General features: G+C 33.3%; 2 protein-coding genes across 2 annotated transcripts in view; one reads left to right on the forward strand and one right to left on the reverse strand.

Annotated features, from left to right (window-relative positions):
* Nucleotides 1–9,825, reverse strand: part of LOC132753247 (DNA ligase 1-like) — a 73,183-nt gene extending 63,358 nt beyond the window's left edge. Inside the window, exons 1-4 of the mRNA XM_060743686.1 lie at nt 9,693–9,825; nt 3,260–3,310; nt 2,776–3,016; nt 393–498 (exon numbers count right to left, since the gene is read on the reverse strand). Coding sequence (XP_060599669.1) covers nt 393–498; nt 2,776–3,016; nt 3,260–3,310; nt 9,693–9,787 — 493 coding nt within the window. The 5' untranslated portion in view covers nt 9,788–9,825. The remainder of the gene's footprint in view (nt 1–392; nt 499–2,775; nt 3,017–3,259; nt 3,311–9,692) is intronic.
* Nucleotides 9,826–12,154: 2,329 nt separating this feature from the next.
* Nucleotides 12,155–17,138, forward strand: part of LOC132753249 (transmembrane protein 184B-like) — a 44,215-nt gene continuing 39,231 nt past the window's right edge. Inside the window, 1 exon segment of the mRNA XM_060743688.1 lies at nt 12,155–12,248. Coding sequence (XP_060599671.1) covers nt 12,204–12,248 — 45 coding nt within the window. The 5' untranslated portion in view covers nt 12,155–12,203.

The raw sequence follows: 17,138 nt of genomic DNA on the forward strand, positions 1-17,138 counted from the left end.
ACTGACTTAACAAGCAAAATTCAGAACTGACACATTATAAACAATTTAGAACTGACAAACTTTGAACTGATAATATATGAACAATTCAGAACTAATGAAACATGAAAAATTTAGAACTCACAAACATGAATTACCTAGAATTGACAAAACATGAAAGCAGATTCAAGATAAAACTGACAACATAACAACATCAGCAAATTAGAAAAATAAGGCAACCCACAAATTAGAGCTGCAACATGCCCCAGCAATATGGTCAAGATAAATCCCCAACTATTTAAGCAACACACCAAAACTACCACATTAACAGACAGGAGGTCAAAATTTTACACCACACCGCTGTATTACCCCGGGTTTGGGAGAATAAGAGTTCCATTTCACTGGTACATTATTACCTGTTTTACGTGCTGGGAATGGAGATTTGACTGGTGTAAATGCTGCTGAACGTTCTGGAGACTGAAGACCTTTCCCAGAATCTTGGCTTTCCCCATTTGTATCATCCTGTAGAGATAATGTACAATATATCAATAAAATGAAGATTGTCATTTATTATTGATAAAAGTTATATTTAACCCTTCCCCTGCTGGAATTAAAAAGTGTTAAGCCGTTGCCACCAATATAGAGCCAGACCAGCCTGCACATCCATGCCACGGTGCTCAACTTTAGTTTCATCTTGATTATCAACAAAATTGATGATAGAAGTTCCAATAGTGGAAACTGGACTAGGTCATTTAAGAAATTCAGTAGGTTAAGGGTTAAAGTTCAAGGATTACTTCATCGAACCAAGTTTTGTAGAACTCGTCATGATGCAGGTTTGATTTTATAAATATGGTAGGACACTGGTTCTTACTTCAATACAGTCTGGAAAATAACTGCTTATACCAAGAATATTAGAGACCAGAGGATCTCAATATGGTGATCATTTCTGTGAAATAGATGTAAAATCTGACTTCAAACTAGAGGATGCTTTTGTAAAAAAGCGCATGTCTCCCCCACTGCTGAGAATAACTGTGAATGGAAACAGGAATGGGAATGGAGATAAGATAATGTAAATACCCGGTAGTCACTTCAATGAAGGCTGTCTATGGATGGTTTCTATTGTTAAGGTTGTATGAGAAGATGCTTCCTAAACTGTTTGTTTTTAACCAGGTATTCAATTTTGAAAATCCTGGTTATTTAATCAGCGTATGGCAGGCGGGCGTCAAACGAAATTGCACTTGATGGTCATATCATATATAGTTTCACAAATGAAATTAAATAACTCTAGTTATCATCCGGAAATGAGAAAATGACCAATGGTCACTGTGACCTTAACCTTTGACCTACTGACCCCATAAACAAGAGGGATCATCTGCTCAATAAGACCAATCATCCTATGAAGTTTGAGGGTTGTAGGTCTAAAGGAACTCTAGTTATCATCCGGAAAGGAGAAATTAACCAACGGTCGCTGTGACCTCGACCTTTGACCTACTGACCATTAAAACAATAGGGATCATTTGATTAATAAGACCAATCATCCTATGAAGTTTGAGGGTTGTAGGTCAAAAGGAACTCTAGTTATCATCCGGAAATGAGAAATTGACCAACGGTCACTGTGACCTTGACCTTTGACCTACTGACCCCAAAAACAATAGGGATCATCTGCTCTATAAGACCAATCATCCTATGAAGTTTGAGGGCTGTAGGTCAAAAGGAACTCTAGTTATCATCCGGAAACGAGAAATTGACCAACGGTCACTGTGACCTTGACCTTTGAACTACTGACCCCAAAAACAATAGGGATCATCTGCTCAATAAGACCAATCATCCTATGAAGTTTGAGGTCTGTAGGTCTAAAGGAACTCTAGTTATCATCCGGAAACGAGAAATTGACCAACGGTCAGTGTGACCTTGACCTTTGACCTACTGACCCCAAAAACAATAGGGATCATCAGCTCTATAAGACCAATCATCCTATGAAGTTTGAGGGCTGTAGGTCAAAAGGAACTCTAGTTATCATCCGGAAACGAGAAATTGACCAACGGTCACTGTGACCTTGACCTTTGAACTACTGACCCCAAAAACAATAGGGATCATCTGCTCAATAAGACCATTCATCCTATGAAGTTTGAGAGCTGTAGGTCAAAAGGAACTCTAGTTATCGTCCGGAAACGAAGAATGGACGGACGGACGGACTGACGGACTGACGGACGGACGGACTGACGGACGGACAGGGCAAAAACAATATGTCTCCCCCCGAGGTGGGGGAGACATAATTAATGGGCCAGACACGATTTTGCTGCAATGTCATGCTGTGACCTTGACCTTCAAGGTAGCGACCCAAATGTTGCTCGCGACACATCATCTCAATTTGGTGATCATTTCTGTGAAATAGTTGTAAAATCCAACTTTAAATTAAGAAGTAATGGGCCGGACACGAATTCAGGGTGTACGGATGGACAACCAGACGACTACATGCTCCCCCGAAATTTTCCTGGGACTGGGAGCATAAAAATTAATAAATTTCTTTACCTATCAGTAAAATTTTCAGTGTCATTAATAGTTGAGCGCCGCCATTTTTAATGTAACTCAATGATAATTGGGGGGTATTCCAAAAACAGAATAATCACAACTTTTCTGCTTCAGAATAATGGTCGAGGTGCTCCGATTGAAAACGGAAGCGGTGCATGAAATACCGAATGACACATTTACAACGAAAAATGTGAAGTTAAAAATGAACATTTTTTTTTTAATCAGACTTCCCCATTCATGGGCTTTGCCTATTTTCATATTAAATACCTTTGTTTTTTGCTTTTCTTCGACAATTTTTTCTAGTCTCTGTTCAACTGTCTTCTCGCTAGATTTCTCCTTGTCGGACACTTGTACATTCTCCTCCTCATCATCACTTTCTAAGATACGAGCTCGCTTTCTCGCCGGAGCTTTTATCGGAGAGTCATCTAGCAGCTTAGATGGCGATACATTTTTCTGTTTCAGCGGAGATTTTTCAACCTTCTTTACAGGAGATTTCTCAGTATCTTTGCTGCAATGAGTAAAATATATTGAACAAGTTCAACAAATGCATTTCAAGTGCAAATATAACGAGAGAGTACACAAAACATAAAGACTGACAAAATACAAACAGAAACATTTAAAGGCAAGCATTTTTCACTTTTTTTTTTCTTCTAATTAATTTCAGAGGATAAGTTTAAATGATGCTGAATAACAGATTATCAAACTATCCTAACTATTTAACTTTTATCCGGTGAGTAAAATGTTAACATACCTGCTTTTTGATTTTGAGTCATCTTTCTTTGGAGCTGATGAGAAAAAAGACCTGAAATTACAAAGTAACTTTTGTACTAGTGCAAGCAATTTTATCCTTGACACAATATTGTGTAAAGATTTATAAATGTTCGAGTTATAATATCAGCATTGAGCAACATAATGTACTCTATTTTCTGTCACTGTTATATGTCTGGTCTACTGCAGAATGAGGATTAGATCCAAGATTGGGTCATCATTGAAGACCAATACTTTTTTCAAGTATAGGGGAATGGTGGAAAAGGGAAAATTGTGTCACAGGGGTGAAAGGGTAGTCCTATAAATATGACGTTGCTTTGAGTTTTTTTTTTACTTTTTTTAATTTTTTATGTTGCTATGCGATTATGAACAATACCTATTACATGTCAGGCTTGACCATCATAAACTATAACAAGCCTCAAACCTCTAATGTATAGGACTAGGGAAATGGGGAAAATTCAGAAACAGAATTATTTTTCTTTTTCCCATTTTTAGAAAACAAAATATTTGAAGTTCATAAAAATTATGTTGCAATGTAAGATTCTTAACAGAAATATGTCCAACAACTTCATTTTGCTTAACACTGTTGCGCCAGTACATTGAACATTCATTCTATATATTTGGATTTAATATTCTATTTCTGGCATACATATTTTGACAATTCTTTGACACTGAATATTATACTTTGAAGTTTTCTCTGAAAACTGAATGAAATGTATGCTGGCAGGTGTTGGCGTAATAAATTAGAGCATAAAGAAGTTATTTAACCTATTTTATTTATACGGAGAAGTCAAACTCAAAGGCTTGGTTTGCAAACCTACTATAGACTACACAAAAATCAAATAAAAAAAATACATAGATATCTATACCTTTCAGTGAAATTTTCAGTGTCATGTCTATTTGTGTGCTGCCATTTTAAATGAATGTAAATGATAAAACAGGCAAGTCAAAGACCAGGGGCGCAAAGCAGTTCCAGGCTTTGGCTTGCCCGGCTATAGACTACATGTGTATTTTTAAAAGGAAATTTTAAAATATTAAAAAAACTAGAAATGTGTTGTCATGCCACGGATGCCCCGGCATGCAGCCAAAATTTCAAATGTTGTAATATTTAGTTCCAAATTTTTTGCACAAACTATTTTTTTCATTTTAAGTTCAAAGTCCTTAAAACTATTCAATGTAAACACAAACCATTTTTATACAAAGTTCAAGGCACAGAAACAATTCAGTGTTAACCTTTTGTAAATTGTAAGATAATTACTACATACATTTCCACAAAAGTGAGTGCTGAAACTGAAAATTCAAAATTTTTCCAACATTCAAGAGATAACTTTGTCCAAAATAATTGAACCCCGACAAAATTCAAACATGAACTGCTTATTCCTAAGATGTATCTATATGTCAAATTTGAGTTGATAGTGTACAACCATTGGGGAGATAATGAACGGAAACTAAAAATTTCTGATTTTTTTCAAAGTTCTAGAGAAATAACTCTGTCAGTTATCATCAAACAATGACCAAATTTGATCTTGACCAGTGTATTCTTATGACATATCCATATGTTAAATTTGAGTTGAATATGTTTAACTGTTCCGGAGATAATGAACAGAAACAGAAAATTTCCTTTTTTTTCAAAGTGAACAGGGCATAACTCTGTCAAAAATCATCTAACCATGACCAAATTCGAACTTGAACTGCTTATTCCTAAGATGTATCTATAAGTCAAATTTGAGTTGAATGTGTTATACCGTTGGGGAGATTTATAATGAACGGAAACTGAAAAGTTCATATTAATATTCAAAGTGAAAGAGGCTTAACTCTGCAGGCCTAGACATTAACTTTTGAATCAGGTTGTCCTGTCGGGCAAGTAGTTTTTAAAACTACTTGCCCTGACCTAAGACTTACTTGTCCTGACCTAAAAATGGTAAAAATGTATAAATCAGAAAAACAAACAAGCTCATACATTATTAAATACTTCTTGTTTTAGGTAATAAACTGGACATTTTGTTTATGAAATTGATTGTTAGTTAGACACAAATATTTTTTGTATTTAGTAGTTTTTCTAAAACATCGGTTCATCTGTTTATTCAATGTGAATATACTTCGGTCATGTACATTTGTTGATGTAGGAAACGGAAGGAAAAATATGAGCATGCGCCGCGGTAAGGTAATTCCCCGTTCAATCATCAAGTCAACAGCCGTAAACGAGTCTTCGTTGTGTTCATAATGTTGTTATATTAGATTAAACAATAAATCATTTTAAATGCAAAAACTTTATTTAACAATTATATTTAAAGATCAATATGATTATTTACATATTTTTAATGATATCTTTACATGCAAACATCAAAATTTAAACAACAGCTAACCCGGGAATTACCTTGTACAAAATTAGATATAGTCTATTATTAGAACGGGGAATTACCTTACCGCGGCGCATGCTCATATTTTTCCTTCCGTTTCCTACATCAACAAATGTACATGACCGTAGTATATTCACATTATTGATAATGATTCATGGTGTATTTTGTTTTAAAGATGTTTATAAATGAAAAGATGTTATTTCTATTCATTTTGTACATGCATTTTGTCAATGATGCTTTTTATTTTCACTTGCCCTGTCGGACAAGTGCTTTTCAAAATAACTTGCCCGGACCAAACTTTTAGTTGTCCCGGGCAGTCGGACAACCGTTAATGTCGAGCCCTGCTCTGCCAAAAAATCATCAAACCATGACCAAATTCGAACTTGACCTGGGAATTCCTTTGACGTATCCATATGTCAAATTTGAGTTGAATGTGTAATACCGTTCGGGAGATAATGAACGGAAACTGAAAAGTTCAAATTATTTTCAATGTGTAAGGGGCACAACTCTGCCAAAAATCATCAAAACATGACCAAATTCAAACTTGACCTGCGCATTCCTTTGCCGTATTCATATGTCAAATTTGAGTGGAATGTGTAATACCGTTGGGGAGATAATGAACGGAAACTGAAAATTTAATCAAGGGGCATAACTCTGTAAAAAATTATCAGACCATGACCAAATTCGAACTTGACCTGTATTTTCTCATCTCTGTGAAACTACAAGATAATGAACGGAAACTGATGATGACGGAACAGGGTAACACTATATGCCCCAGCCATTTCATGGCGGGGGGGCACAGAATGCTATACATATACAGTGTTGCATCTAGGTCGCGCGATTGCGCGATTTGCGCATTTTTTATGCAGATCGCGCATTTTAATGAAGTTGATGCGCGCCAAGTCGCGCATCTGACGATCTTTTCAACTTAATTCAGTTTATCTTCATCGTATCTTGAACGCTTCAGCCATGACGGTTTTCACTTGTGGTTATGACTAAAATATGTACTAAATCGCGTGTAGCAGTCGACTGGGTCATCTCGTGTTTGTTTTGTAGTATTCGTCAATATTTTATTTTTTCTACTTCTGTTTTTGAGTGGACGATAGCTGTCAAAAATGCCTGAACGTAAAATAAATGAATTCTTTTCGGTACGTCATATTGTAAGGTAGAATTATGCCCCCCACATTTTTCAGTTGAGTGGGTGACAATCCCCCATAATTTTAAAATTCTAGATGCAACACTGCATATACCTATCAGTATGCCTACCTATCAGTAAAATTTTCAGTGTCATTTCATGTTGGGCACCATAACGCAATAATAAACAGTGAGTATTCCAATAATGTACAAATCGCAACTTTTTGATTTAGAAGTTTACAAAATAGCCGAGATGTTCTAAATGAAAAGGAAGTTTTACAGTCTAGTTCCCTGTTCTAAAATATGGTACGACACTTTTAAAACAGAAAATATACAGTACTGGACATGCGAAACCCGCAAAAGTCGCGTTATGCCGCGGGTGTAGTCTATGTCGCGACGGGACACTACGCGGTAAAACATCGCCGCGTGCAAGTTCGCCGAATTTCATGGCGGTTCACGAAAAATCGCCGCGATGTATCGCCGTAATTTACGGCGAATCTTCAGCAATAATTGTATTAGAAAGTACTACTTGGTCATTCCCGTGGTCTTTAATTTTGAAAACTTAAAAAAAAATCTTGTAAATGTCATGTATATCTATAAATATTTAGCATTTGAACATGTACAGCGTATACATTTTGTATACTAAAACAAAGCAATCAGGTGCTAGTGAAAATTAGTTAACAATAAAACGAGATTGAAATTACAAAAGGTAATTGGTACTACATCAAAGAACGCACGATAACAAATTGTCCAATTGTTATTTTGATAATAATACAAATGTAATTAAAATCCATTGTTTACTTTCGCACATATTCTATTTTTAGAACAATGCAAAGCGACATTTAGCACCGATTCACAGGTGTAACTAATTATTAACGTCTAATACGCTAATTGTAAAAGTTTTATCACTTAAATTGAGCTGAGACATTCTTTACCTTCAATTTCACGAGTAAAAAATGCCAGGTGCATGAGTAGGTGATGAGAAGCAAGATGCAAATCAGATTTTTTTATTTCCGCCAAATCAGCCAGGGCATTCGACCCAAAAAATTCCCTCGAAAACAAAAATAAAATCGGAGTTAAATCACACATTTAATATGTAAAGTAACGAGGGCATTCTGTGCATAAAATTAGGGTGTTACTATTTAAAGTATTTACATAAATTAGCGACCAACCAGGGAAGGATATTTTCCTTACGTCACACAGTACTGCATGGTCACAAGTTTACCATGTGGTAATTTTAATGTGCTTTGGGATACATGTTCGTTTGTTTATGACTGACGACACAGATTAAATACTAAGCCCATGCACGGATTTATATTACTATAAATCGACACAAGTATTGCACAATATCTTCAAGATCATAAAAATGTAAATAAAATATCACAATCAAAATGCACTTACGATTAATAATATGTCAATAATTGACACAATCAATATCAAACATTTTTTTTTACTTGAGCAATAATTAAACATGTGTAATCATTCCTTGACAAAAAGAAATGACAGTTTTTTTCTGATATATAAAAAAGAGGTGGAAGTCAATCGAGTGTCGGCATTTCTTTGATGATTCGGCAACAACTACAGGTGTGTAAACATCAAAGATTCACAGATTCTTTAGAAGAGCCGACCAGTCATTTGTCAGAGGTCATTTCGTGTGTAAATTTTGTATTTATTATTTAACAATGGAAACATTATATTCCTTTTATTTATGGATGCTTCTTTTTGCGCGAGTGTTTTTGTGTCTTTTAGCGCTATGGAATTTCAACAATCGGCGATAATTTTCGGTAACTAACAATTAAATATTTTAACATTTTTAAAACAGGGGTGCAAATATCCGCCATTCAGAAATTATAGGAGACAAATCTTGCGTGTGTTATTTTTTACAGACGTGTAATAAATTGAGTAATGATCACCCGAGAGAACGAAATGTCCCGGTGATCCACTATAACTCTTCCAGGTCGTACGGGAATATTTACGCAGGATTAGTTTATCACATCGGTAATTTGACCATGCTTGAATTTATGTCTTATGTTTTCTTGATACAACTTCATGTAGATCTACTAATTAATTTTCGTACTTGTACATGTATATCTGGTTTCAAGTTCACAGAGTACAATTATAAATAGATCTACATTTATTATACAAATGAACATGTATTATTCCCCGCGAATCACGGCAAATGTTCACGGCAAAATCGCCGCGAGTTGAATTCGCGGCAATTGTCTCAAGTTGCCGCGAATTCGCTCGCGTTATAAAGCATGAGAGTTCGCCGCGAATACGCAAATTGTGCGGGTTTCGCGTGTCCAGTACTGTATATAAAAAAAATGAACAATTTTTTTATTACACTTCCCCGTCTATAAAGCTTTGCCTACTTTCATATAAGGGGGGGTATTCGGATATCGAAACAATTGCAACTTTTCCGCTAAATAATTATCGTCGAGGTGCTCTGCGTAATAAATGAAGCAGTGCATGAAATACCAAGTAACACTTTTATAACGGAATATGTTATTTAAAAAATAAACAATTATTTTAACCCACTTCCTCTGTGCATAGGCTTTCCATAATTTCATATTACGTAGCATATGCAACATATTTTTAGGAATTCAAAAATTTTGTTATAAAAACATGGAAAAGGGGAAAGCCATCTCACAAAATGGGCAGTTCAAGTGACCAATTTTTTTTCTGAATAAGTCATATCTTATGTTCAATGAACAAACAAAGTTTAAAAGAAACATCTTTATTATTTTTCTTAAAATATGATTTATTTATGTCATTTAAAGCCCAATTGAGCATTTTAACCAGCCTGCCCTGCCAATGGGAATTCATGACACCAGGGCCAGTGATTACAATTATAACGTAACCATCATAGATAAAATTTGATATAATTGAAAAATACATAGATACAAATAATTAAAAGTTTACGCTATAGACCGCTGCATGACTGTGTTTGGTTTTAAAAGGTAACAATGTTTAGTGTAAATAAATTTCCCGCTACAAAATAAGCGGAAGTTTATCATTTATTTAGGTTTCCAAAATGAAGATCTATCTAGCTAGCTATCACAACGGTCACTGTACGCTATTACGTGCAATAAAAAACACGGTACATGTATGCAACTACAGGTTTGCTACACCTTCTTCTTCACGAAAATTGTTTCACGAATATGTGTACACGCTGATGATCTGGTGAAAAAAAATGTAAAAAATAGGGAGTTTAACTTTTAAGTATGTGTACATTTTTTCTTTATTCTAACAAAAACAGCTATTCAAGCAGTTTTTTATTCATAGTCTGTACGTGTTCAAATATATCATCACTAGTTGCCTAAAAAATTATGAATGAAATTAAGTTTGGCTACTTACATAAGTTGGCCTTTTGATAATTTATCTAAAAAGTTCCCATTCTATTTTCATTTATAAGTCAACGAATATGTTAATGAATTGAATTTTATCAAATATAAAAGTTTATTTTAACCTGGTGTAAGTGTTAAGATTTAACATGGATGGATCTTTATTGACTCAAACGTTGAGGGGTATGTACAGTATTCGGTAGCTGTAAAAAGACACTTTGTAACAAAATGAGAAAAAATTCTTAATGTATATTTTACGAGCCCGATAGAATCAAAGCTAATTTTGAAGTGTGTTTATTCCACACACCAATTGAGGAGAAGAAAACACATTAAATCATAAAAACACCCTAAACCAATAGTGTTTTTTGTATAATATAAAAAATTTAGTTCTATATAGTACAATATGGTTTTAATATCAATTTTTTTTACTCGGAAAATGAAAATGGGGCTAGATAGAGTACCATATGGTTTTGATGGGCATTATTTTGATCCAATAATACATTTAATTACTATTAGACCATTACATTGTACAAATGCTGGATGCGCACTGGTTATATCTTATAAGGTATGAAACAAATATTTTGTTAAACATTAACATGGTAAGAGGACACTCCACAGCCATTGGTTCCTTGGGAGCTGAACTCCCAAGTCACGCTATTTCCATTAAAAAGAACAAAATGCCCGAATTTAACCAGAAATGGCTTAGGGCAATTTAAAAGTCGTGAGAATGCTTTCAGTCTGAGCAAGACGCAGATTACAAGTGTGTGCGCGATCGTAAGCAAAGTTAAACTTATTTATTTGCCTTGCTGATCTTTGTTCTCATTTTTTTACACTTACTATTTTTTTGTCTAAAAACAAAGATTAAAGTCATTTATGGTTAATTATCTCAAACGATCTTATATATGATTAAGGAGTGATTTCCTAAAATTCTGATCCAAAATGTCCTTAAATCTGGTCTGCACTCAAAATATCATAAAATGTGCAAAAACCAACATATTCCATGTTAGTATCTCTTAAAATCTAAAAGAGCGTTTATAATAAACCAGAACGAGTTGTATAAAAAATAAATCAATAAAAATATATAGTTCGATGTGTAAAGTCCAAACACCGATAAAAAATGGTCAGAATAATCCCAAATATGGCCAAATTGTCCGATTGTCCGTGGCCGAGATGTCAAAATTTGATAACTGCTTATTAACTTTTCGTCCCAACTATTATTAATACTATGATACATAGTACTTTTAAACATTGGAAGGTTGCTTTAAAAATAAATCACTTTATCAAGCCCATTTTTGAAATTCCTACGATTATTTCATGAATGCTCAAAAATGAGTCAAATATGGACTAAATTGTATACATTTACTTTGGTACGAAACTAAAGTTTCTGGAATAGGGACTGTGTTATTTATTACATGACTTACAACTGTTATTACTTTTCAAAAAATAAATTTTGTTCTCAAATAACTTCCATATCAGAAACAATCATCCTGCATAAAAAGTAATGTCCTCATATATACAGAATCAAAATAACTTATTTTGTATAATGTCTGAACCTATCACCAATTTATATTAGATATCTCTTTTTCAGTTTCTTTGCTCTTTTAATTTATTGGCATAAATTGACTATGCATATATAGTGATGTTGACAATATTTTATTGTTTTTTTTTCCTTTATAAATTGTTTACTACTGTAATCATTAAACAAATAATTAACAAAATGCTAATTGGAATAAGTTTGAAGTGTCTATCGGTAAAGTGCCCTGTTCCCCTATAATAATTTCACTTAAGAACATGGCAGGTTGTTTAGAAAAAATATTTTTTCGGGCCAACCCTTTAACAGGTCATTTGAAGTTTCTACGATAATTTTCCTGTTAAAACTAAAAATGAGCCAATGGCACAAATGGGTGCAGTCACAGATACCTGACGTCTACCACACAGCCAGCACCCCTATACCTATTACAATCATGTTTATTATAGATATAAGAAGGTAAGAAAGGAATAATAGACGTCATGCACCTGTGGGTTTAAATAGTGTCTTTACAATATCAGGCATGAAATGTCTGGGTGTTGAAGTGTCTTATTCCCACAAATGGGCCGAGTTGATTTTGGTACAAAAGTAAAGGAAATATTACAAGTATATGTATCGCTCTAATCCATTTATTTTGCTATTCAATAAACGAATTTTGTTGCATTGTAATTTCGAAATCAGAAATATTCATCCCGCATAAAAGTAACGTGCTAATTTACAAAATCAAAATAATTTATCCATGACGTAATCCAGGTGATTATTCGTCACTTCCGGTTAGTGGCCATAACACAATCTATTTGTCAATTATCCGAATACTGAACGATGTAGAGCATATTTTACATTATTTAGAGCAAAATCGAATGATAGTTTGAACGGATCTAATAAATCATATTGGATATATGACTGTTGCATAATAAAGTAGGTATCATAACAGAAATAAAGGATTTTTATTTACTTAACAGGTGTTTTTTCCAAATTAATTTGACAGATCATGTAGATCCACTGATCATGTCTAAAGTATGTACATGTAGGCCTATAATCCATGGAGTTAGACATGTCATAGTCTAATGAATGGTCATTGTTTAATTACATTTTAGTTTTATTAAACTATTTAAGATTACATGTGAAAGATCTCTGTAGGTTGAAACTGAGTGCCAATTAAGTACTGTAATTGACCGGTAATTGACAGATTAAAAATGAATTTATTTTAAAACATCCAATATATATACATGAGGCATGTTTGGTATGTACATGGTAAGTGTAAAGCCGTCAAATTAAATGAATAAGAGAGTGGTTTCCAGTAACTAAAATATAGATAGAACTTAAATCTTCTAAGGTTCTAAATCTGAGAAAAACTACAAATTAATATCTGGGATAATTGTCAAGGGGCAGGACGTGAAGTGGTTGCACACTTGGTTCAAGCGAGCGAATTGGTTGCAAACTTGACAAAATGGCAAACACGGCGTGATTTTTTGAAACGGGTGAACGAATTTTTGCCAGGCAAGTGGGTTTCTTTGTTATTTTGAAGTTCATTAGTATGTCTATTCCATAATGCAATATATATACCACACTCGGTTTAAGGTTTCAGCATCCTAGATTCTGTTTTGACGAAGTTATTGAAGATATAAACTGATCATGTAGATATTTTGAAATTTGACATGTGACTGTTCTGGTCGGTTTTTCTCCTAATTTATTCGAATTTGTAAGTTTAGAACTGCATTTAACAATAACAAAATATGTTTCTGCCAATGCAGTACAAATGGTTTAGTTCGCAAGTCCGAAGATAACGTTCAATACACAAAAATATATTGTTCAAGCACATTTTGGTTGCAAACTTATACTTCAAGCATTTTTGGTTGCAAACTTATTCTTATTCTATTGAAATCCATAGTAAAACTTTGCAAAAGGATTGTAGTAGTTTATATTTATTAACTTATTTTCAATGGCAATTATTGACATTTATGTTCTTTTACTTGTTTTGTTATAAATGTTATTTATACTTTCTTCTTTTACAACAAGTATGCACTTTATGTTTCAAATTACATGGTTCTCAGTTCAATACTATAATCATCAGTAAAAGCCTGCAAACAAAATAATAGCACAAAGAAGAAAAATATTTATTGATCCTTCAATTCTAAAATATGTCATCATATGTAACATGCAAATGAAAACTACATACAAAACAAACGTATGTGAGAGTACAGCTGTATGTAAGTGAATTATTTTCATCATAAACATAAGGACATGTGCACACATACGATGTTACTCGGCAAAATTTCCAAAGTTTATCAAAACCACAATAAATGTTATTTTGTTTGTTTCGTATGTAAAGATCAGCAGTTGCTTTAGACATAAAGTATGTAAATGTACTTATAAACCAAAAGTTAAAATGACATGCTTGTTTACAATATTTCGGATTTGATGTACATATCATATATGTCAATTGGTATTCTAAAAATTACATGTATTTTGACTATTAGATCATAATATTACTGATATACGATTGGTAATTTACATTGACTGATATGTGACAAAACTACTTAAAATCATTGTTCGAGTTAGGGAATTTGGAAGATGTTTCGATTGGTCAATAATAAGGAACAATGTGAATAATGCCCTTGCGTCAATGTTAATATAGTTTTTCTACTATATAATCAAATTTATTTCAAATCTCAAAAAAGAACAATAATGAAAGCTGTTTGTTGCTATTTTTCTCTTCTTTTCCTTTACTGTTAATCATGCCAAGATAAAAAAGTCCTAAGACTATGTAAAAAGAAAAGAAGTATATCGAGGAGAAAAAATGATGAAGATAAACACAACTGAACTTCAATTTAGCATATTGTGTTTTATATCTATTTGAAAGATCCTGTGTTAGGATATATCTGCACGCATGCACAATTTGTATACATATTTCTTATAAGATGAACGGGTATAATTGCCTTAATATTGCTAATTATTAAAAAAAAAAGATAAGTTATTTCTCGCTAAAAATATGCATGCCACATTATTGACACAAAAGTTTGCAACCAAAAATGCTTGAAGTATAAGTCTGCAACCAAAATGTGCTTGAACAATATATTTTTGTGTATTGAACGTTATCTTCGGACTTGCGAACTAAACCATTTGTACAGCATTGACAGAAACATATTTTGTTATTGTTAAATGCAGTTCTAAACTTACAAATTCGAATAAATAAGGAGAAAAACCGACTAGAACAGTCACATGTCAAATTTCAAAATATCTACATGATCAGTTTATATCTTCAATAACTTCGTCAAAACAGAATCTAGGATGCTGAAACCTTTAACCGAGTGTGGCATATGTATTGCATTATGGAATAAACATACTAATGAACTTCAAAATAACAAAGAAACCTACTTGCCTGGCAAAAATTCGTTCACCCGTTTCAAAAAATGACGCCGTGTTTGCCATTTTGTCAAGTTTGCAACCAATTCGCTCGCTTGAACCAAGTGTGCAACCACTTCACGTCCTGCCCCTTGAATTGTAGCTTAAGGTCTTTAGCCTACCCATTTTTATACTGTTCTGTGACAAGCGGTTTATGCTGAAGATGCGCTACTATTCCTCAATGTAGCATGCCATGGAGAAAAGTGAAGGAGTTAAGCCAAGTATCATTCATCATTGCGTAGATCATTGCCTCCAGTTGTTTACCAAGAAAATTTTATGTGTAAATATTATCTATAAGACATAAAAGAAACAAATATAGTGTATATAATAAAACAGTAGTAGGATATACAAATAAAGTTTACAGTCACAATAATGTGGGAACCCTCACAAAGAAGCAAGAAGGGAAAACGCTCCTAAATCAGCCTAAGAAGCTCAGCTTAGAATCCTTGATGATGTTCTGGCCTGGATACTACATGAACTACACGAACATGAATGTCATATAAAAATCTAATTAAGAATATCAGTCTAATTATTAAGCAACTGAGTAATTTCCGACGGGTAGAAAACTTCAGCTGTTATCTCTTGCTAAAATGTCTTATCACATGATTTACCGAATTATTTCAACAATAGATATAATTGCATCATCAGTAAATAATACAAAATGCAAAAGATGGATAAAAGACCTGAAATTAAGAGACAAACATGTTTTTTTTTTACAAATTTTAGTCATAACTTGTGTGACTTGTATGATGTAGATACATGTATGATGTACCTGTAGCAGTGTCCATTTGGTAAATTTTGTCATTCTTCGATGGATTGCATTAATTTTTAGTAGAACAATAAGGTTATGTGTTGTATACAAGACCCAGCTTTGTAGCATAATTGAAGGTCAAGGTCACATTTGAATGTAAAGGAAATTTCTAGTTATTTAAAGTGCATTTATATTTTTTACCCATGGATGCCAAAATCCTGTCATTCATGGATAGATTTTAAAATACCTTTGTATGAATAAGTTGTACATTGTGACAATGTGTTGCACACTAGAATTAGGTTTCCAGCTGAAAGGTCAAGGTTACTTATTTTCCAAAACTCGTGATTGTCTAGTTTTGTGCATTAAAAGTGACAGTATGCTCTTATTTTCATTGTTTCATTGAGCTGAATTTGCCATACATTCCAAAAGAATCTGCCTAAAATATAAAAGGATTGCCCCACTCTTTTTATAAATTCAACGTTACAGGTTAATTCTAATGGATATTTACAGAAATTTCATTGGCCAAGTGAGTTATTCAACATTTATATGAAATTAATTATAAAATCAAAAGAAATTATAGTAAAATGTAAACTTTTTTTATCTGTAACCTGTTCACTAACTATATACATGTAGCCTTGGATTGGCATAATGTCACTTTAATTTCAAACATTGTATTCATGGATGGATTTTAAAATAATTTTGTGCAACTATGATTCTTAATATACCTTACATACAAGATTAAAAGTCAGGGTCATTATAATCTAGAAGAAAATTTTCCATAAAAGTACAAGTCAACCACCCTTTTAAATGCACTTTAAGAATACTGTAAATACTTGCAACATAAAGATGTTTTGCCAAGTGTAGGAACCAGGTCAGCATCTGACAGGTCAAGGCCATATACTGAGAATATAAGAAAGTCTTAGTTCATTTTCTTAACTATTTGTATCACATGTGTATTTATAGAAACCATGTCTTCATCGAAAGACAAAATCAGGGAAATTATGGTTCCTTCACTGGGCTCAGCTTTTTTTGGGGGGTGGGGGAGCATTTGTTTTTTTCAAGTGACAAGTTCTTGTTTTTGCATATTCACTCCTGCAATAATAGAAGGTATTGTCTCAATCAGGAGCCTGGCACAGATGCTGCTTTGATCAATTACACTTTGAATTTACTTTGATAATGAAGAATGATGGTTCTGTAAGTGTATCACTATGTAGAAAAACAGGCCTTCTAAAAACACATAATTTGGCATACATTGTATGTATATATATTTGCATAATTATTGCCTTAAATGATAATTGTAGACAAGATGAACAATGTAAATGAAAAGTGTTTGTAACAGT

Source organism: Ruditapes philippinarum, unplaced genomic scaffold (assembly GCF_026571515.1).
Source record: "Ruditapes philippinarum isolate M1 unplaced genomic scaffold, ASM2657151v2 ctg1512_1_1_1_1, whole genome shotgun sequence".
Classification (NCBI taxonomy): Eukaryota; Metazoa; Mollusca; class Bivalvia; order Venerida; family Veneridae; genus Ruditapes; species Ruditapes philippinarum.